The sequence below is a fragment of the Mercenaria mercenaria genome, chromosome 19 (assembly GCF_021730395.1).
Source record: "Mercenaria mercenaria strain notata chromosome 19, MADL_Memer_1, whole genome shotgun sequence".
NCBI classification, from domain to species: Eukaryota; Metazoa; Mollusca; class Bivalvia; order Venerida; family Veneridae; genus Mercenaria; species Mercenaria mercenaria.
The window spans coordinates 22,949,435-22,972,794 of NC_069379.1; the positions used below are offsets into that span (position 1 = coordinate 22,949,435).

At 33.2% G+C, this 23,360-nt stretch overlaps 1 protein-coding gene across 2 annotated transcripts in view; it reads left to right on the forward strand.

Annotated features, from left to right (window-relative positions):
- Positions 1 to 23,360, forward strand: part of LOC123541805 (deleted in malignant brain tumors 1 protein-like) — a 34,636-nt gene that overhangs the window by 9,878 nt on the left and 1,398 nt on the right. The window contains exons 2-20 of one of the 2 annotated variants that reach the window (XM_053532175.1): positions 2,106 to 2,141; positions 8,031 to 8,085; positions 8,270 to 8,408; positions 9,089 to 9,258; positions 9,467 to 9,623; positions 15,691 to 15,860; positions 16,033 to 16,189; positions 16,754 to 16,908; positions 17,145 to 17,301; positions 17,445 to 17,611; positions 18,132 to 18,288; positions 18,675 to 18,847; positions 19,132 to 19,273; positions 19,585 to 19,769; positions 19,954 to 20,104; positions 20,321 to 20,487; positions 21,242 to 21,386; positions 21,979 to 22,130; positions 22,420 to 22,586. In XM_053532175.1, the coding sequence (XP_053388150.1) occupies positions 2,109 to 2,141; positions 8,031 to 8,085; positions 8,270 to 8,408; positions 9,089 to 9,258; positions 9,467 to 9,623; positions 15,691 to 15,860; positions 16,033 to 16,189; positions 16,754 to 16,908; positions 17,145 to 17,301; positions 17,445 to 17,611; positions 18,132 to 18,288; positions 18,675 to 18,847; positions 19,132 to 19,273; positions 19,585 to 19,769; positions 19,954 to 20,104; positions 20,321 to 20,487; positions 21,242 to 21,386; positions 21,979 to 22,130; positions 22,420 to 22,586 (2,799 nt within the window). In that variant the 5' untranslated portion in view covers positions 2,106 to 2,108. Of the gene's footprint in view, positions 1 to 811; positions 848 to 2,105; positions 2,142 to 8,030; positions 8,086 to 8,269; positions 8,409 to 9,088; positions 9,259 to 9,466; positions 9,624 to 15,690; positions 15,861 to 16,032; positions 16,190 to 16,753; positions 16,909 to 17,144; positions 17,302 to 17,444; positions 17,612 to 18,131; positions 18,289 to 18,674; positions 18,848 to 19,131; positions 19,274 to 19,584; positions 19,770 to 19,953; positions 20,105 to 20,320; positions 20,488 to 21,241; positions 21,387 to 21,978; positions 22,131 to 22,419; positions 22,587 to 23,360 lie in introns of both variants that reach the window. The other variant, XM_053532176.1, reaches the window with a different exon arrangement.

Here is a 23,360-nt window from a genome sequence, read left to right on the forward strand (position 1 = left end):
TTAATATTTTCCGATTTTTAAGGGCAGACAATTCATGACCAAGGCTGGGTACCTATGATTTGCTTTATTATGTATTTCTGTTTTTGATTTGATTCTCTGTCAGTAAACACAGTTTAAAAAAGAAATTCTGTCCATAAGAAAAATTTGCCTAATGTCAATATAGACACTGTGGCAAATGTCTTTGACCTTGAACATGACAAAATGATACCTCGAGGTCCTGGTCTTTCCCATGGACCAAATTTCTTTAAACTTTGTATACTGAATGCAAATGATGACTAAAACAGAAATATAAATTAAAATGCACAGATCCCTTGCCTTAATTTTGCATCATCTGCCGTTGAAAATTTGGTTTTTTTAGTATTGTCTTATTTTCAAGGGCAGATCATTCAAGATCAAGCACTGGTACCTATGGTTTTTAACACATATTTCCGTTTTAAACTTCATTCTCGGTCAGTATACAAAGTTTAAAGAAATTCTGTCTATAGGAAAATGTTTGCCTATATACATATAGAAAACTGTCAGATGTATATTTAAAGGCATTTCTGGGGGTCTTTTTGAGATGTTTTACTCATGTCAACTCCAATGCATTACTAAAGATTCTATATGTTATTCACTACTCATGTCAACTTCAGCTAATTACTGGAACGTCTATGTTTTATTTTCCACTCCTATAAGATTATTTCCGTTTGCTTATAATATATCTCTGTACAAATATACGGTAACTATATTTGTATTTGTATGTACTATACAGAATGATATGTCTATATATGTGCATTTTTATGAAAATAATTTGTTTTCCCTTTAAATTTAGGAAATGCATCGAAGAATATATCTAATTCGTATTGTGGTAGGTAATATATTTGTATTCGTAATTTCTCAAAACTTAAGAATTTATGTTTAGTAGGGGATATATGTTGTACATTCCCAACGCTTCCCAGTGAAATTTTATTTTGGAATGTTGGACTTCCTAAACCAGTATGAATCATAATCAATATATTTTTGTACCAAATTTATGAGTAGAACTACGAAATAACTTCCTATAGAGGTCAGTGCGTTTGAAAATATACCAAGTATTTTGTTCATTCTGGTTATAATCATTGTGTATCTAATATAATTCTCAAGGTATTCAAGAAACAGCTAACATTTCAAAACACTGTATTATTTTCAGATTGTAAGTGTAGTAAAAAAATGCTGCTATATTTCAGATTAATACATGTTTATTATCCTTCGTTAGCTGAGACACGAACACTACATACATTATTATAGTACACTTCGTGAACGTGGACTTTTGAAACAGAGGTTATGTACATATAACAGTCTTTCTTGAAAGCCTATTCCACATATTCTGAACAGTTTGGTGCGTGTGAACATTTTGAAAAACAATGGTCTACGAAGTCTCGAAGTTTACAACTCTTCAGACCATTTCAATTGAAATATATGTCATATAGGGCAAATCATGTCTTTGCAAACGTAATAGGCTTTATAAAAAGATTTTACTTCTTTCTTCTCAACAAATTGATATCAATTTATGATTTCTTTAAACTTTGTATACTGAATGCAAATGATGACTAAAACAGAAATATAAATTAAAATGCACAGATCCCTTGCCTTAATTTTGCATCATCTGCCGTTGAAAATTTGGTTTTTTTAGTATTGTCTTATTTTCAAGGGCAGATCATTCAAGATCAAGCACTGGTACCTATGGTTTTTAACACATATTTCCGTTTTAAACTTCATTCTCGGTCAGTATACAAAGTTTAAAGAAATTCTGTCTATAGGAAAATGTTTGCCTATATACATATAGAAAACTGTCAGATGTATATTTAAAGGCATTTCTGGGGGTCTTTTTGAGATGTTTTACTCATGTCAACTCCAATGCATTACTAAAGATTCTATATGTTATTCACTACTCATGTCAACTTCAGCTAATTACTGGAACGTCTATGTTTTATTTTCCACTCCTATAAGATTATTTCCGTTTGCTTATAATATATCTCTGTACAAATATACGGTAACTATATTTGTATTTGTATGTACTATACAGAATGATATGTCTATATATGTGCATTTTTATGAAAATAATTTGTTTTTCCCTTTAAATTTAGGAAATGCATCGAAGAATATATCTAATTCGTATTGTGGTAGGTAATATATTTGTATTCGTAATTTCTCAAAACTTAAGAATTTATGTTTAGTAGGGGATATATGTTGTACATTCCCAACGCTTCCCAGTGAAATTTTATTTTGGAATGTTGGACTTCCTAAACCAGTATGAATCATAATCAATATATTTTTGTACCAATTTATGAGTAGAACTACGAAATAACTTCCTATAGAGGTCAGTGCGTTTGAAAATATACCAAGTATTTTGTTCATTCTGGTTATAATCATTGTGTATCTAATATAATTCTCAAGGTATTCAAGAAACAGCTAACATTTCAAAACACTGTATTATTTTCAGATTGTAAGTGTAGTAAAAAAATGCTGCTATATTTCAGATTAATACATGTTTATTATCCTTCGTTAGCTGAGACACGAACACTACATACATTATTATAGTACACTTCGTGAACGTGGACTTTTGAAACAGAGGTTATGTACATATAACAGTCTTTCTTGAAAGCCTATTCCACATATTCTGAACAGTTTGGTGCGTGTGAACATTTTGAAAAACAATGGTCTACGAAGTCTCGAAGTTTACAACTCTTCAGACCATTTCAATTGAAATATATGTCATATAGGGCAAATCATGTCTTTGCAAACGTAATAGGCTTTATAAAAAGATTTTACTTCTTTCTTCTCAACAAATTGATATCAATTTATGATTTACAATGGTTAAAGTAGTCTAACATTCCAAAATGAAAATTCACTTTACGTGAACCTTATACAAAGTACTTTTAGGCTATGACAAACCCTCCCTTTCCATAGGGAATTTGCTACACTATGGTGTTTTGAAAGCCAATTGACTGTGAAGCATAGTCCTATTTCCTGCCAAATTCTAGCATACGTCCTTAAGGGCATTTCCTAGAATGTTTTTCTATGGACAGAAGTTTTTAAAATTTTACATAAATTTACTTCAATACGCTCTTCATCATTTCCAGCGGTCTTATGTCATCATGACCGTTTTTATTCTTTACTTTTCTTTAATTTCTATTTTTGAGAAAATTCCTCCCATGACTCCAAATGTAAAAAAAACCATACGTTTTAGCTCACCTGAACACAAAGTGCTCACTGTGAGCCATTGTTATTACCCTGTGTCCGGCGGCCGTTGCCGTCCTGTTAACACTCTAGAGGTCACAATTTTGGCCAAAAATTTCAATGGTCAAAATGAATTTTGGAAGAGTACGTTACTGGGTCATCTGGAATCAAAAACAAGGTCACTAGGTCACTAGGTCAATTAATAGGAAAACCTTGTTAATATTCCCGAGGCTGCATTTTCTTACTCTCTCTCACTATCATAATTTTTTTGCAAAATATATGTCTTAATTAAGTGTAGGTTAAGCTTGAAACTGAATTACATGACTTCTTAAACTAGGTCACTAAGTCAAATCATAACACTTCAGAGGCCACATTTTCTTCTTGGTTATCATACATCTTTGTCAGAATGATTGTTTCTAACAAATGTAGAATACGTTAAGAATTATATTACCTGAGGTTAAAAACTAGGTCACTAGGTGAAATCATAGAAAAACTTTGGTAATACTCCAGAGGCTACATTTTGTACTTGATTTTCATAAAACTTTGTCAGAATGTTTGTCTCTGTGAAATAATGGCAATACTGAAAACTGGCTTATCTAACATATTAAAATAGGTCACTGGGTCAAAAAATAGAAAAACCTTATTAACACTCTTGAGACGATATTTTTGACTTGATCTTCATAAAACTTTCTCTATAAAATCCAGACAAAATTTAATATTGGTGTACCGGAAGTCAAAAATAAGGTCACTAGGTCTAACCATAGAAAAACCCTGTTAACCTTCTGGAGGCAACATTTTCCATTTGATCTTCTTGAAAAATTATCAGAGTGTTTGTCTCTATGAAATATAGGTCAAGATTTAAACTGGGTTACTTCAATGTCTTAAACTAGGTCACTAGTTCAAATCATATAAAAACCTTATTAATAGTCTAGAGGTCACAATTACAACTTGATCTTCATAAAAAGTTTGTCAGAATGTCTATCTGTATAAATATATGTCAAATTCGAAACTGGGTTATCTAGGTAAAAAACTAGGTCACTGGGTCAAATCGTAGAAAGACATTAAGCCACAATTTCTTCCTGATCTTTATGGGACTCGGTCTGTTTTAAATGTTGGATAAATTTGTAACTGGATCATCATTTGGAAAAAACAATTAGGGCGTCAATTCATAGAAAAACATTCTAACATTTTGTAGGCAACTTTGTCAACTTGATCGATCATCATTAATCTTTGTCAGAATTTTTGTCTGTATGAAATAAAGGTCAAGTTCCAATGTGGGACACTTGAGGTGAAAAACGCCACTAGGTCAAATAATTGAAAAACCAAGATACTGATCTATCTGATTTACATACAAAATTGTCAAAAAGTTTGTCACTATAAAATCTAGGCTAAATTAGATACAAAGGTAATCTGGGGTAAGAACTGGTTCCGGTTAACGGAACAGGGCCTTCAGTGCCCTCTTCTTTATCATAGCGTTTTCAATGGACACGTTTTGTTCTGTTTTACTCTAAAAGTAGCTTATGTCATAGAAATCAGAAAAAATCATAAAAAGTCATGGGTGTCCATGTTTTTTTGTGATCTGATCTTTTAGATATTTCTAAAATTTTGGTTTATTTTGCCAAAGGCCATAACTCTACCATCCACCTGAATTGTTTTATTCAGAAAAAATCGTGGATTACACACGCTTCTTATGGAACACTATAACGTAAATAAAATTTTAACTCTAATTCTATTCATTCCTGGGTACACAACCCAAAGCTACATTTTTATCATACAAATGTATTACATCTTTCCGTCGTATTCGTTGTAAGCCAACCTCTTTTGTTTTTATTGCATTTTCCCCTTTACATAGAAACAAACTTATCCGCTTTTTACCGACTAAAACATGGTTCTATTTATGTGCATTGTTCAATACCGTCTGAAAATAATTCAACTTTCTTTTTTAACGAAAAACAGAATATGTAAGTAACGGATCATCAATCAAATGTTACCGTACATTTTTATAATAATGTAGTATACATTACATAAATACTTCTTAAATTATTTACGAAACTAAAAACTTATTTCTATAAGAATACAGTATAGATGGACAATGTAAATGTTTCATTGAATTTGAACGAAAATTAGTCAGATTTGAGGTAACGTTTCTTATTGAAATTTAGTTATTTATAAGTGATAATTATTGCAGTAATATTTCTCTAAACGTTTTAGACTTTAAGATAATATTCTAAATCCATTGAATATCTTTGTACATTGGTACTTTATTTAGTCTGCATAGGTATTAGAAAGGTTTAACGATATTCATGATACTGTTTGATATGATTAAGTACAATATATTTCATGCATTAAAGATATCTAAGGGCCATTTTTCTCTTAAATATTTCATCGCTAGATATTTACTTTCAAATGTATAAAACCCCCAACAAATGTATTTAACTTTACTTAAAGTATAAATTAATTTATATATAGAGTTACATTCATACTTAAATGTTATGCAGTGACTGATTGTGATAGTGTACATTTAAACTGTGTTTATCTATACATGTATACAGTCTGTACTATTTTAAACCTAATGCACAGTGATGTTAATAATCATGATCTTGTTAATTTTATGCTTAAAAACACTATTTGAACTAATTATTCATGTTTTCAAATATGAAATTTGGATCTAATATACCTTTAATTGTATTTCTATGTAATATAAGATAATGTCTAAATTTAACCGGAACACTGCTTTTCAGAATGTGTGATGCATCTTTAAATGTTCGGCAAAACATTTTAAGTGTCCTTAAGAATTGTTTCAAATGGAACTAAGTATGCATAATGATATGATTAAGAACAATCCAGTATCTTAAAACAGATACACAGCATTATGTTCGAGACTGATTTCGGCATGTCTCAAAAGGTATCCGAATGTTTGTTTTGGGTTTAACGCCGTTTTTCAACAGTATTTCAATTATATAACGGCGGTTCCTGGATTCGGCATCTGTACAATCATGTCCTCCGCAAGTAACTGCCAACTTACCACACGAATCAGAGGTTGAAGACGAATGATTTCAGACACAATGTTTTTATTAAATCGTCACGGAGCACCCTCGACCCCGCGACCCGTAGATCTACGCTCTCCCTAAAGCGGATGGGTCGTATCTGAAAGTATCCAGTATATTCGAAATATATTAGAATATCCCATTTGTTATGCATCAGATGATATTTTTTCTGTCAATGTTATTTTGCCCTTTTAACGTGAAACTGTTCATAGGAGTGGTTTGAATTTTTAGGCAATCGATAAAAATATGAGCTTTTTTAAAACTTAACAGGGATGTTCCTTGGATGGACCACCTGTATATTTTTTAATAGATTTCAGAATTTTTCTTGAAAAATCTTTACCATGACCCACTCACCTATTCTTTTGTTTTTTATTGTTTAACAAAGAAATTTGTTCAAGCAAGCAACTTAACTCATGTGAGCAGTACAGAGCCATCATAGCCCACTTGTTTATCTTTCTGTGAAGTGTTTATCAAGAATGGATTTTGTCTTTGAAAATATTACGTAAGTTGATCTTTTCCCCTCTTTCATTTTAATTAGAATATCATCTTTTATAATATATGTTGATGTTGACCAGTTTTGTTTCATCTATTTATTTATTTTAACAGAATACCACATTGAAACTAGTCTTTGTAATATGTTCTAGAATTGTTATATGACTTTATGTGTCTTTGATTTGTGGTAACGTATGAAAAAAACGGACAAAGGAGCAGGTTCACTTTTGCACCAAAATGGCCTAAAATAGAAAGTCTCTAAATTTAGTAAAGAACATGTTTTCTTTCATCAAGTAGTATTGTTTTATCAAACTGTACAAAAAATTTTACAATATATTCATTATAGAAGAAAATATCGGACATAACTGAAAATGATTTTAACATTATGGGTATGGGAAACCTTCAGTTTTTAATCGAATTTTTAAATATATCTGAAATTTTCGTTATGAGTTCAACTGTCGACCACAATCAAAAAATGACCATAAATTCTGTGAAATAAGCTGGACCAATGGTCAAAATATTTTTGTGGTCCTTGAGTGTGCTCACTACTAAAAACATTCCCATATGACCTAAATATGGTAAAAAATGCCCATTTTCCCAAAAGTCTGCGATTTCAGCAATATTCAATGACCTGTTGTGAACAAAATAATAAATTTATTTATAAAAACTAAATTCCTTGCAGTAGATAAACATTCTGGTAGTAAACAATATATAGTTTTTTCAAATAACAGCCAATTTGAAAATTTTCAAAATTGCATAGGCCATATTAGGCTTAAGTGAACTTTGTCCTTTTTAAATGCCCAGATGGCAGAAGACAGGAATATGCTACGTAGACAATTGTACAAAATCCCATATGGGAAAGGAGAGGGGTTATTTGTAGCCTATAGTCATTTAGATTAATATGATATGGTATGTACTCTGATCAGCGTTTAACTTGGACTTTTAATTTCTCAAAAATAAACAAATGAGCTTAAGTATTAAAATTTAGATTTATGTTAAAACTCAATTAAAACGAATGAATACAAAGTAATCAATTTTGCACTATATTATATTTATCGCAAGCATAAAAATAGGATTACTTTACATTTCTACACCCTGTCAGGTTGGTTATTTTACACATTTCCAGTTTCTGTAACCTGACAGATAGTATGATTAACAAAAATGCTGCAAGTTAACTTAGAACCTCTTAGTTAGGAAATGTCTTAGATACAGCATAAATTGTGATTGTTGACCATATTTGATTGAACACTGTTTTAGACAGTCAGGATGTTATGATAGTGTATCTCTTTGCAGGCAGCCATGACCATCACAGTACCTAGTACTGTATACACTCAGAATGTGACAAAAGGTTTGTCAACAATTTTCAATAGAAATGTACCAATTTATTGCTTACCATAAAATATAATGAACCATAAATATGTCTGTATGCTTATGAAATCTATAAAAGTTATAGTATGTATGAGGTCATTATGTTAATTGAGTATTCCCTTATTTTTCACAATATAAATGGGTTTATGCATTTCTATATTTAGTAAAATTGTTTGGCGGATATTTTCCATGGGAAGGAACGGTACAAGTATATCACAATGGTGTTTGGGGAACAGTATGTCACGACAGCTTTAGCACATACGAAGCAAGAGTGGTTTGTAGAATGCTCGGTTACAGTACTAGGTAAAACTGTTTCTAAAGCTCGTAAGTTTTGTAACATGTGAATATTGCAGTCCTGAACACTGTTTAATTTTGACGAAAAAAGGAGATGCAGAAGATATTTGTTTCAGTGAAATATTTTTAAGGAGTGAACACCAGATGCGATTAAACGTAAAATATGATATTTTTGAGTTAAAGATATTTTGTTCTTACATGCTTTGAAACAAACGTACTTTCAATTTCATGTCTTTTCATTGGATTTTACCAAATTTTACCCATTTTGCTCGAGCAAAACTTGAAAAATATAAAATTTAAGGAAATATATTATATTTTTCACTGAGTCACTACCTCTGGCACCAGACCAGAAAGAAAATGCCATTGTACATCTCAAGTAAACCGCACAGTTAAGTAAATGGGTATCATGCATATTGAACAAGTGTTAATTCATCTTCCACCTTGTACAAATCACATAGTCTAAGTATTTCATATCGCAGAGAAACTCCGGTATTTTATGCTTTTATAAACGTTGCAGAAAGATAACTTGAAATGGGTCAGTATTTTCCCGTTCATGACCATGGTTCTTACAGTATACCCAGGGGTAGGATATAACATGTACAGCGACTTTTTATTTCTAGTCTGGTGACAGTGGTCACTCACATAAGTTGACAGACGTGCTATAAATGCTAATTATGTTTCAACCAAAGTTATGCAGTTGCCTACACTGATAGACACTTTGGGCGAGGTTCGGGACCGATATGGCTTGATGATCTAGGATGCAATGGAAATGAGCTAAACATAGACCAGTGTGGCAAGAATAGCAACAAGTGGGGCATACATAATTGTAACCACAATGAAGATGCAGGTGTAAGCTGCGGTAAGAACAAATTCAAATATTCACATCAATAATTAACGTTCAAATGAGATCTATTTACAGCGAATTAATTATTTCTTTAACTACATGCTTTTCTTTGGTTACAAGACGGACACTATTAAATATAAATAACAAAATGATGCATGTCCACGAATCACAAATAACTTGCATTTGAACGTGATGTTTTAAAGCAACATGCCAAACACTGTAGATAACACACACATGGAAATAAGACTTATTGGCGGCGGAGGTAACTATGAAGGCACTATTGATATTAGCTATGCCAGACAGTGGGGTACAATTTGTGACAGAAGATTCACCAATAATGATGCAAATGTATTCTGCAAAATGGCTGGCTTTAACGGAGGGTATCGAACTTTCTTTTTACTGTATTTTAAAGTAAGAATGTGTGTGTGTGCGTGCGTGCATGTGCGTGCGTGTGAGCGCGTGTGTGCGCGTGTGTGTGTTGCAATTTCTGTGACTTGTAAAGTTGCATGATATTGTAAATTCATGATTCATATTTTATTTGGGTTAAACGTCACACCGGCATAATTATATGACGACTTTCCACTTTTTCATGGTGGAGAAAGATCCTAGAGGCCCCTTCGAACATTATCTCAGGCACGGACGGGGAAACGACTTTTCGCAGTTCAGCTGGATGGCTTGCTCATATGAAAGAATTTTACACCCAAAACGAGGGTTCGAACCCACAGCGAGGATGGGTAAGTGATTCGAAGTCGGTGACCTTACCCAAGCGGCCGTGGAGGTCTCTCATGAGTCTTTTAGGCGACAATGCTTCAGATATAACAATACCAAGATTATAATCGGCAATAATATATGAATATAAAACAAATTATATATAGTGAATAGAGCCGTAGAATTAAATTAAAATCAAATTTGCTGTCTATGTTCCCGTGGTCAGTAGTTGGCTATCTAAGTTTGGTGGACATTTGGAATACAATACTAATGGTAATACAAGCATGAAACATTCAGGAAATCTTCTAGAGTACTTTAAAATAGGAATTTGTTCAAAACGTATCTCCATTCATTCAAGATGGCCACCATTTTCAAAATGGACGCATGATATTCGGCAGGAAAATTTTATACAGACAGGATAAAGATATACACTTAGTTGAAAAACGCCTGAAATAAGAGCACATATCATAAACGAGTTTAATTGGATTATCAGTATTCATTACTGTTGTAAACAATACTTAATATTTATTGAAATATATCATATTTATATTTATATAATTCCTGTAAAAATGAACACCATTTCCAAAATATACGACTGAAACTAGTAAACAATCAACCACAGTCAAGATATGGACATATAACCCAGAGAAGTGCCTATGACTTTACAGTATATAGTGAGCAAAGAAACGCGTCCAATCACTGAAGATATGTAGTTTTTCTCTGACTATTTCGCCTTCACGATTCATATATCAATGATTTTCGAATGATTTGAATTATGAACTCATCAATTTAAAGGATCAGACAAATTATTCGATGTTTTTAGCTAATTCAACTAATGCTGTTAAGCTTAATCTCTTAAAGGCTGCAATTATTTGATTGCAGTAAGAACCAACTAAGATAACTGGAACAGATTTTCCTCCAATGATTACGACATTTTGAATGTCATTGCACCTAAAATCTTGCTGAAGTGTATGAAGATACTCAGTGTTTGACCAAAAAGAAAGCTCGCCCTTTATTGAGAAAATGCCTTGTTTTATCTTTGATTGCTTACTTCTGTATAGCACAGCTTGACCCTTCACACGCTTTTGTTCGGAAGTTAGAAATATTGCCTGTTACGGTTTATGGAACAGTGGTCCAAACAAAATAAAAAGTGAAACAATATACTAAAACTGGTTCCTTTTATTTTGTATTTGTTTTTATGTCTTCAAAATTAAAACCAATCTCTCATTATCAAGGAAATCTATAACCTGTATGATATTGTTACGGTACCAGTTCTCTGAAAATTCCGTTTTCATTAAAAAATAATGGTTGTACAAAATGTCTCCTAATCAATTTCACAACAGTCAGTAAATTTGCTACAACTATCAAATACATTTTTCCAAAACAGTAATAATCTTATCAAATGAAAATTTTTAATTGCAAGTAATACAGTTAGAAATAAGTACTCTTCATTCCAGCTAATTTTCAGACTTCGAATGAATGATTAAATATAAACCGTTTTCACTCCTCCAGGTTCCATATTTTTCACAACGTTTACACATTTCAAAAAATCCTTATTCATAAAAGGATACAGGTATGCGTATGACATTTGTTTAGTTATGAAAAACGTTACAGTACCAAACAAATGGGTACAACCAATAGGAATTTTCGAGTTAAAGACTTCTGTAAAATTTTACAAATGATTAAAGAAATAAAGCTGAAAAAATCAGTTAAGCTAAATGATATTGCCAAAAGCAGAGAGATACAAAAGAACATCTATTCAACCAATGTTAGTATATTCGAAGTTATTTAGTAGATACGAAAAGTAGATGAGAAATGTATGGAGGCATATTTCTGCCAACCACATACCCACTTATTTATCTCGAAATTTTTCGAAAAAATGTCACTTATTCAGTTAATTATCTGGCAAGTGACAAAACTGCTTGTTATTCACTTAAGTATCTTAACAGGCCAAAATTGCCTGTTAGTGCCCTCTACTGCCATCCACATATTCCCTTACGTTAACTATGTATCTTGATTTTTGTCAATTAGTCACTTATGATTACGATATTTAAAAATAAACACTGTTCTGTCCTCAAAGCACTGATGATGGCTGCAATTGCTGCTAATTTGGAAAAAACTGATATATTAGGAATTCTTACTTTAAATTAGAATAACAAATACTTTTTTTGCAAAACATTCTTTCAAAATTAATGCACTTTCACGGCCTGTCATTGCTTATAAATACGCACTGATTTAGTCTTTAATGAATAATTTGGTCACCAAAGTTTATTTGATTATTTGTGATGAAAACTGCAACAAAACTTACACCTGATTGTATTTACTATACACAGGACAAAATATACATTTTTCCAAATCATTCAGCATTTTTTACTTCTTTCAAATACTTTTGAACACTGTTTGCCGTTGATATTATACACACTGATTTAGTCCTTACCAGGTAGCTTTGGGTTTCATGAGGTTATTGTTAAAGGAAACACCACAAACTTGCATCACAAATGTACCTCGCATTCAGTATATGTCAGTAAGATATACAATAAAACAAGTGGAGATGCAAAAATGCAATAAAATTCACCCTATCTGTTACACCGCCATATATATATATAAAAGGAAGCATCATAAAAGTGTAGGACAGACTGCCTTACAACTTTTATCTGATCGAGAAAAAAATCGAAAAATGGGTAACTGACGAGAAACACAACTCACAGATATTTCTAAAATGAATTAAGCTGAAGGGAAAGAGCAGAACCCATTTTTAAAACAGGTTGATGGTTTAAATATTTCTCTTCATAAAAAGGAAATGGTGGGAGGAATTTTAAGTCTTCAGGTTTAGGCTGAAAAAAAATGATATTTTCATATTTTGAGAAAATAATTCAGAAACTGTTAAAATTAAAAAGCACCTTAATGACCTGAAAGATGCCTAAATGTAAAGAGATCCAACATCTAACCACACTGTCAAGAAATTAAACATGTATGACACTTTTCTTTATTTTGAGAACAATTGTTACGAAAAGTCTAACCGTTAATCGGCAATTTGGGTACAAATATTAACTGGGTATCAGGAAAACTTTCACAATATCCACTTATTTATATGAATATGTGGATGGTTGTAGTAGGCACTAACTGGCAGTTTTGTCCTGTTAACATAATTATCTTGATAACACGCTATTTTGCCACTTGCTAGATAATAACTGGATATGTGACATTTTTAGAGAAAATATTCTACATAAATAAGTGGATATGTGGTTGGCAGAAATATGCCACCATAGAAATTAGTACTCAGTTTGTTTCTTTCTTTCGTTGTTTTAGCTCTCATGTTATCGTCCTGGTTCCGTTGTCGTCGACGATATAGATAATAAAAATTAGATAAAAAATGAGTATGAAATAGATTAAAATATATAGGAAAGCAATGATGAAAATAACTTGAAAGGAAAGCATATATTTTTGTTGCTTAGTACTATATTTATAAGTGTTCGATTTCTTGATATTCCATCGTTTGCTATACAGTTGAATATCGTTACCTCGATATCGGTTAGCTCGATAATCCGGTAAGCACGATGTGTTTGAGTCGGTCCCGATTTTCCCCTATTTATCTTAATGTAATTATTTATCATTACCTCGATATAATTAGCTCGATATTTTGTTTAGCTCGATGAGATTTTTCAGTCCCGTCAACTTACATGTACTGTTTTTACACCTGGTTTCGTCGATATCACAGCTTGTCAAATAATATCCATGTTATTTTTAAGGTGTGAAAATCAACCTACTGTTGTCCGGCGATGTATTAATCATATTCACGTTATTTTGTGTGTTTGTTTTGTTTGTTATTTAATCTTTAATCCAATTTAAATGTCAGGAAGTTTGCATTTAATTCCCAATAATTAGTGTTATAAAACACCGTGCAAGCAGGAAAGCTGTTTTCAAATATAACAACTAATTTGGATGAAATATTTTCTGTTTGACGGAGTAAAAATCTGCCATTTAGGATTGAGTTACAGTATGCGTATTTAACTGGCAAATTTTCGTTATTAAAATGACTACTCAACTAGGAACGTTACCGCTGCATTCAGACTTGTTTAGGGAAGGAATAAAAATACTAATGTTTAAATGTATATTTTGAATAATTAAAAAGTTGTATGTATGTATTTAATTAAGATGTTTTATTTGTAAATAAAATTAAAATCGTATTTACCTTTTATATCATTTCTTTCCATTTTCAAACGCTCTGAAAAAAAGCATTGGATATAATGACAATATAGACGTCCAACACAAGTACAAAAAAGTCCCAGATTGTCGATATCGTTACGTCGAACTTCGGATACTTCGATGTAATTTGTACAGTCCCTTGAATATCGAGGTAACGGTATTCGACTGTATTTAAAACAGAAATTCGCATCTCTAAAATATATTGCTTAGATAAACAATGATCTTCCTAAATGCGTTAAAAACTGGTCAAATCTAGTCCATACCCCATCAACCAATACCCTGAGGCTAAAATGGCGATTTCAATAATAAAAAAAAAATTATAGAAATAAAAATATTCACATCAGCAAAAAAATAAAATGTTTAATTTGGCGATAGCAGGGAATGGGTATCTTTTTATTCTTATTTTTTGTATCTTTGTGCTGTTTTTTTTACAGTCAAATTAAATGGTTTTGAAAAATATAAATAAGCATCATCTATAATTATTCACATATTAAGAAAATATGTATGTCTGTATATATGCATTAACATATGTATTTATTCATGTTTTTTCTGAAATATTACTCTATATTTCAATATGTTATTGATAGGTATTAAAGGCGGATGGTTCTACGACCCCTGTTATACCATTTGCAGAGATAATAAACGATGTTACCTCGAATGTTTCAAACATAAAAAAGATAAAAAGAATAGTTTTGGATTGATTTTATCCGGCTGTTTTTGAACGAAGAGAGATATTTTAGCCCACTTTACTTTCGAAGCCTCTGGTGAATATTTTCGTGCTGCTACCCTAATAATAGAAATGTACACAATAGAGGATTAGCAGCACAAATGGGGGGAGTTTCTCAAAGATATTCTATGTGTTATATGAAATTTAAGTCAAGTAGTTCAAAACTGTGTCGTCTGTATTAAAAATAAGTCTCTATGTCAAATCATAGAAAAAACCTTATTAACACCGTAGAGGCTCCATATTGACCTGGTGTCAGAATGTTCGTCGTTATAGAATCTATTGCATTTTCTGAACTGCCTTATCCAAGATTGATAATGTCACTGTCGGTCAAATAATATAACACTCTAGATACAACAGTTTCTATAGGAAATGAATGTAGTTCATAAAATAAAGTGAAGTTTGAAATTCGGTTTATTTGGGATCAGATCTAAGACACAAGGTAAAACCGTAGATCTAAGACACAAGGTAAAACTGTAGAATAAACTTGCAACACTCTAGAGGCTACATTTTCTACATGATTTACATGAAACCTTATTCTTATGTTAGTTATTATGATATCTAGATCACCACCTGAAATTAAGAGATCGATCATTACATCAAATCACATTAAACACGCGCTGAGCCATATTTCCTTGCCTGATCTACATGTAACTTGGTCAAACTGCTTTTTATTGTATGAATTTTTGGTCAAGTTTGAATTTGGGTCATGTGGAAAGAAACGCTGTCACTAGGTCAAATCATAGAAAATCATAACTTTATAATTTTTATTATATTAATGACTGATTATTTAAATCAATTTAAACCAGTGTTGCAGTGAAAGGTGCACAATTTGGGGAGCTAGACTATGGTCGGATTTGGGCTGAAAACCTTAACTGTCAAGGAACTGAACCCAGTATAAAACAGTGCAGCAGATACTCTTCTGTCTTTGGAAGCTCATCAACCTGTAATCATTCTATGGATGCCGGAGTTATTTGTGGTATTGTAGTTTAACTTCACTTTATTACGTATTTTACATACACTGTAATAAGCATTGTAAAAATAGGTTCATGTACGATCGCCTTGTAAGCGCATGAAACTAGTTCTTTTATTAATATGTCAAGCTGACAAAATGACGTTTTGTATATGCATAAAGTAATCAATTTATTTAGATCACACCCCAGTACGACTAGTTGGAGGCCAATACCCGTATGAAGGTCGCCTGGAAATATATCATAATGGAGCGTGGGGAACAGTTTGTAAAACAGGATTTGATGCTTCAACAGATGGGGTTGCGTTTTGTGAAATGCTCGGATACAATTATACGAGGTAAGGATATATATAAAGAACGTCTATTACGTTTACATACATTAAACCAACGTGAATCTTAAGTCATGTGTCTTAGACTGGTTTAATATAAAGTGGGTTTCACGCTAAAATCTACTCAATTTATAGTTTTACGTGTGCGTTGGGGCAACTTTTGTTTTGTTTCATTCGGGTTAGTACCTATTTTAAACAGTAATCGGTCATTTAATTATGATTTCCTACTAACTTGCACTCCGCATGTAACTGTTAGTTTCTAATCTTGAAGTCGGGTGGGAGACGAATGCATTGAAATATTTAGTTTTATCTCGTGGTAGAAGCTTGTTACGAGCATTTTTCGAATCCCTGACTTCATGATAATTTTAAACTGGCGGATGGTATACCTGCCAACGAAGAAATAAGTCCTTGATAGAAGCAGATGACAGGTGACAGTAGTGACAGTTGAGTTGGGTTTCGTTTCAAACCAATCGATATTATGCCAAAAAAAATTAAAACTATGAAAACATGTCAGTTCAGAATTTCGTCGGTTATTAATTTCTTTCATATGTTATTGTATTAATAATTTTCAAGCACTCCAACTATTTACAACGTAACTGGAGGATCGGGACCTGTATGGCTGAGTAACGTGGATTGCAGTATACACACAGTTGACGTTGAGTTCTGTGCTCATGATGGTTGGGAAAATACAACATGCAATCACGACATGGACGTTGGACTTCGCTGCCGTAATCACTAATTATTCATACTTAGGCGCAAGAAAGCACTTTCTTATATTTTCAATTGCATCTTAAACAGAAAGGGAATCATATATTATTGAACATATTTATTGTTTTCTGCATTTCAAACCGACTCTTGACAGAAAATACGGTTCGAAGGAAACCAGAAATATTCTTAAAGGGTACATCACTTTGACATTATTTCGGCAAGAAGTCACCTTTGATAAAACATGGCTTTATTCCAGGACATACGAACCTTCAACTGAAAGGTGGTTCAGGGGCATGGGAAGGTAGTGTGGAATTTCTTCTGGACTCTACTAATGCCTGGACATCAATATGCGATTCTGACTTTGGCGAAACGGAAGCAGAGGCTGTCTGTCGTATGTTGGGTTATATTGGCAAGTAAGTATTGAAGTTTATTACAGTTGTTCAGGCACATCGAAATTTCTTTTTAAAGCTAAGTAAGTGTAACTAACCATATCTTACGTTTAACGATGGCACAGTCATATATTTTTCATGTTACAACTGTATGCATGTGATTGCAGAGATGTCCACCATGTTGAATATGCAGCAGGATATTTCCCATCGAGCTACTCGCCAAAAATTGGCAATTTGACCTGTACCGGAAACGAGACAGATATTAGACATTGTTCGGCCGTATTCCGTACCAACTCTTCTTGTACTGCCAGTACTGCCGCCAGTATTAAATGCAGTATGTATGAAGTTAGAATCATAATAATCCATTTTCAAAAGTTATTTTGTATTTAACAAAAATACCTACATACAAAATTGTAATGAATATATATCATTTTATTACCTTCAAAATACCCTATAGTTGAATCATTCTATAAATTATAATGAAGTTATCTCCCCATGCGAGGCGTATGTTATACGTTACGATTTGATAGCAGATCTGCTGTCTAAAATAATTCGTTATCCACCTCTGATTCTGGAGAAATTGCCAGTTACTTTCGGAGAACAAGTTAGTATTGGTACAAACTCCAAGAACACTGGTTAGGTTAACATACGGTAATTAAAATACTTTTTTTTAAACGGCGCCAACCCAAAAACAAACAAAATAGCTTGCCCATAATTATCAAGAATACTTTTCTTTCATTAACATAAATAAGCGATTTCGTTTCTTTTCAAATCAGATCGCCACTTAGTCTTCATTATTTTCGTTACAAAATCGTATTAGTTGAAAGTTCGTTTTACGCTTCATGTTTATCCAGGGAGTATAAATGTCAGACTTGTGGATGGTCCACACAGCAGTGCAGGTAGAGTGGAAGTCTACCATGAAGGACGCTGGGGAACGATCTGTGACAGTCAATGGGATGATGAGGATGCCACTGTTATATGCAAAATGTTGTCAGCGTATCCATACGAGGGGTAGCTATATTGGTTTTCTTACTTTTGAACCATGTTTAAAAAGTACATATAAAGTTATATATATATATATATATATATATATATATATATATATAATATATATATATATATATATATATATATATATATATATATATATATATATATATTCTTTTTTTAATTCAAAAAGATAGTTACTTTTGTTTTCGTTTTTGCTCCGTATCTGTTTAAGAAACATACTTTGTTTGGTACTATTACGATTAACTAAATGTAAGCATACACTTTTTCGGAACTAGATTGTTACATCTTTTTTAACAAAGAATTTTGTTGTAACTGTAACAGCTCGAGAAAATTCCTTTGGCTTTTACTCAATTGCCGTAACAATGTACAGTCCGTATGTATTTCAGTGAGGTGTTTGGTAAAGCTGTAAAATCGTCATATTTTGGACGTGGTGAGGGTCCTGTCTGGCTTGCTGATGTACGATGTAGAGGAACAGAACATGACATTAAAGACTGCACAAAAAGCTGGGCAGGTGGTGTGAACTGCGATCATACAAACGATGCTGGAGTCATATGCAGCTGTAAGATCATTTTAAAATTCTATATAGAGAAAGCGTGCACAAAAAAACGTCACAGTACATACCAGGAATAGTTAATAACAACATAACATCAACTGAATAAAGATATCTTTATGTAGTACTCGTGTAATTTATAAGTAAGTGTCGTGTGACAAAGTGCTAGTGATGATGACTATAACGACGACGACGTGTAATTTTATACAGCAGACATCAGCATTAAAAGTCCATATATTCTAAGATAAGATATCTGCTTATTTGTATTTTTGCCCTTTTATGTCTACCAAAAGACCCATACCAGAAGCGCCTTGCAAATGGGAGAGACCAGTCTCAGGGACGTGTAGAATATCTCCATTCTAGCTGGAAGGCGTACTGTGGACGAGGGTGGAAGGTGAACGATGGAAAAGTTATATGCCGTGAGGTAGGATATTGGTAAGTGGAATAACTTTGATTTTTCGCTGGATGCAACAGCTTCTGAAAATATTTTGCAAGATATATACGCTCATAATTGTAGATGACACTTGACCAGTTTGCCTTTGTAAATAAATCTAAGACATATATTGTATATATTTACTAGAGATTTCTTTAGTGTTATACTTACTTAAGAAATAATAAGTTCCCAAGCGTGGTTTATCGTAGAATAACCTGTGTCTTGAGTTCTTATGCGTAAGAAAATCACGAAGGTCTAGTCGTGTTAGAATATTTCATAAAACCGATGCACTTCCTTACACATTATCTTCAAGGAATGTCGATCCTGTTATACGTTACAATGCCTCTTATGGACCGGGCAGTACGAACTATGATCTACGTCCACAGTGTGAAGGTGAAGAGGGAAGCTTTGAGATGTGTCGATTTGATAAACAGTATGCGACAGCCTCATGCACATCCGCGGAAAGTGTTGGTGTGGAATGTCGCCCACAACCTGCCAGTGAGTTTTTGCATCGCATTCGGAACGGTTATAATTCAAATTGCGTAATAGATTAGATTTTACGATGTTTTTTCTTTTTACTTTTCATCGTATAGCTTAAAGTCCTACTTTGACAGAATATTAAAATGATCTAGAAATGTTTACAATTTTTGAAAATTTATTGATGTTGTTCACTATTATTTAGACAAGAATAACGTTCGAGTGGTGGATGGTGAAGGACCTTGGCGTGGACGACTCGAACTTTTGACCAACAACACATGGGGTAGTGTCTGCTACGACTTCTGGAATGCTACAACAGCCCTGAAAGCTTGCGAAACTTTAGGATTCAAATATCTGTTAGTTGAAGGCAAAATTAACTTTATGAAATCTGTCCATTTGATTTTAACTGCCAAATCACGGACAACACCGGTATTCCTTCCGTTATTCGAGATCGTCTTGTGTTTAATATTAGTAACCTATTATTTTTGGAAGCTGAATAATCGCTTTTAACTGAAAATATCTACGTATTACTAAAACATGTCTCATTATTATGATTATCTGATTACTTTCAGGAGTTCTGACGCATCAAGTTTTAAAATCTCACGAGGACTCACACCAATGCATTTTAAATCTATCATCTGTGATGCATCTGACCTGAACATAGGTTTGTGCAAGGCTAACTTCAACATCAGTGAATGTGAACAGAGACATGCCGAGGCTGTAGGTGTTGATTGCTCAGGTTGGTCTACTGTTTTAAAAGTTTATTTGCTTGTTTTCATTAACAGTTTCAATAAATTTCACCAGTTATGCCTGATTTTGTGCAAGTATAACCTGTTCTCTGCATGTTACTGTCAACTTCCTCAAACGAATCAGAGGCAGAGGACGAATTACTTCACACATAATGCCATCTGCCAAATGATCACAAAGAACATACGCTGAACTAACAGGGACTCAAGAAATACGATCTCTTTGTTGTCCGCAAACTGATCTTGGCTAGTAAATGCATGTTCTTTGATTATTATCTAGTATTTGTTAAACTTAGTTAGCATTTTTACTGTACTAGAAGTACTGTACATAACCAGTTGTATAGAAATAACTGCTGAATTGAAATTCTCATTTTTTTGCATAATTCATTTGCCCTTAGTCACAATGATAAAATATCATGTTCATCAATCTTTGTTTATAATAATTTTCTTTAGCTCGATTGTGATGAAAGCGAGAAACCAATACTGGTGTCATATGAAAAGTGTGATTGTGTGACACAGTTCAGGTTATATGGTGAATTTCCATCTTCAAAAAGAGGAAGACCACAGGTGCCCCTCTCGAAATTAATTGGTAAAACCATCGCCCCTCCCAAAGTCAGCTTGGTTGTTTCTAACATAACAAGGTTCGAACACACAGAGACAATGGGCAAGCAGTTCTAGGTTAAAGTGTTCATTATGGTGGTCTTGATAATTTCAGGCTTAACCCGTTTGTTTCTTTCTTTCTACTAGCTGGAATAACAGTTACACTATCACAGACATATTCTGGTCAGGTAAACATCCATAAGGCAACAAATGCATCCGTGAATTGGTCGGTTTGTCACAATACTGTGGATACTAACGTTGCCAAGACTATATGTGCAATGGTTGGATACAAGTATGTTGTAAAAATGTCTGTCTGTGATATTGAATCTGTAACTACATATAACTTAAAGTAAAATATTGATGACACAGAAACCTCCATGAATTTTTTATATAAAAACACCCCCGAAAGTTATAACATTTTCAACAAAAACTAGTATATAATTAATGGTTTACTACCGTATCGTATATCAAAAGTAAATATAGGATAATAAAATATCATCTGAAAATTAGTGTTTGTTTGTTTGTTTGTTTGTTTTGGGTTTAACGCCGTTTTTTCAACAGTATTTCAGTCATGTAACGGCGGGCAGTTAACCTAACCAGTATTCCTGGATTCTGTACCAGTACAAACCTGTTCTCCGCAAGTAACTTCCCCACATGAATCAGAGGTGGAGGACTAATGACTTCAGACACAATGTCGTTTATCAATTAGTGTAAAGGAAAGTGTTGCATGGAGTTTAACCTAACATCTGCTTAATCAAGAGACTTGAGGACTAAACTCCGATTTATGAGAATTAGTTAATAAGAAACAATACCTTACAACAGCATATACTAAGGAAACTGTTGTCTGTCCAAACTTGCTATGTTCATGACTTCACACCTTTCAGCAATACAGCACCAGTTATATCCACTGTGTCATCCAGTAACCCCGTTCTGTTTACAAATATATCTTGCAATGGTTGGGAATCACATTTGTTACAATGTACAACACAGAGAAATGGGCCTTCATGCAGTCAGAAAGGAGCAGTGAAATGTTTCGGTAAGTAAAAAGGAAAGATAACTTTGTGTTTTTCAGTTTGATATGAAATCGAAATACTTTCATTTTGGCTCTTTTATTATTACGCAGAATATATATGAAATAGTTTCTAAATATTTAAGCTGTATTATTCAAAATTCGGTTACAGAAGAGCCTTTCTTATGTGTATGATACACATGTCAATATGTACTATTTAGACTCCCACATTTTAACAATAGAAATCGAAATCGGAGCAATTTTACATGAGTTGTGTGAGGAAATAGAGTACAATGGAACATGTTGAAAATTTCAGATTGTATACAAACACTGAACACAGAATCTGGAACGGTATTATCTAGTAGTTACCCGGGCTACTCGTCTAACACCGACTGCTTAATTATCATCAACAAACAAGGAAATACGGCATTAAAACTGGATTTCTCGGACTTTCAAGTAGCCGGTGACGGTGATTATGTAGAGGTTTGTAATATTTCTGTCAGCTTTAGATATTAAATAAAATATCGCTTTTCATTTTTGCTGGTAAAATATTAAGTTTGTCGAAGTTTAAGCTAAAGGACATATGGTAAAGCATTAAAAATTCATCTGAAATGAAGGCAGCACACATGTCTATCACAGGGAAATTAATAATAGGTAATTCGAAAAGGATGGAATACCGGTATCGGGTAATCTTTTCTAATACAGGTACGCATGGAAGATCCTTATAATTCCTCATCGCTTGTCAAAGTCATTTCATTTTACCACACTGCAGTTTTGCTCAATTCACTGAATTTGTCGTATGCAGTGTCACATAGTCATGGTATTCAAGAAATCTACTGTTTACACCAAGTCTTGAAGACGTCTTTGTTATATTAACGTCGTATATTTACATGGTGAGATAGATCTACCAAGCCAGTTAGTTGTGGAAATTTCATCATCAGTTTGAAATATGTGCCTAACCTCGGTAGAAAAGGTAAAATTTCTTATTTAGCGTGAGTAGTCGATGGAAGTCCCCACCTGGAATTGGTGGAACAACTTATTTTTTCTAGCCGAGCCCACGGCAGGTGTCATATTTACCTGTCCCGCATCCAGTCTAGGCCGATATTGCTGGAAACAGTACCAATTTAAATAAATTACTAATCACTGAACACTAGTCGGGATATCAGCCGCGACTGGGAATAGAACCCGGACCGCTGGCGTTGTAGTCCAACCTGCTAACCACTGCGCCACTGACTCCCTATTGGTTTGGGATTTCTT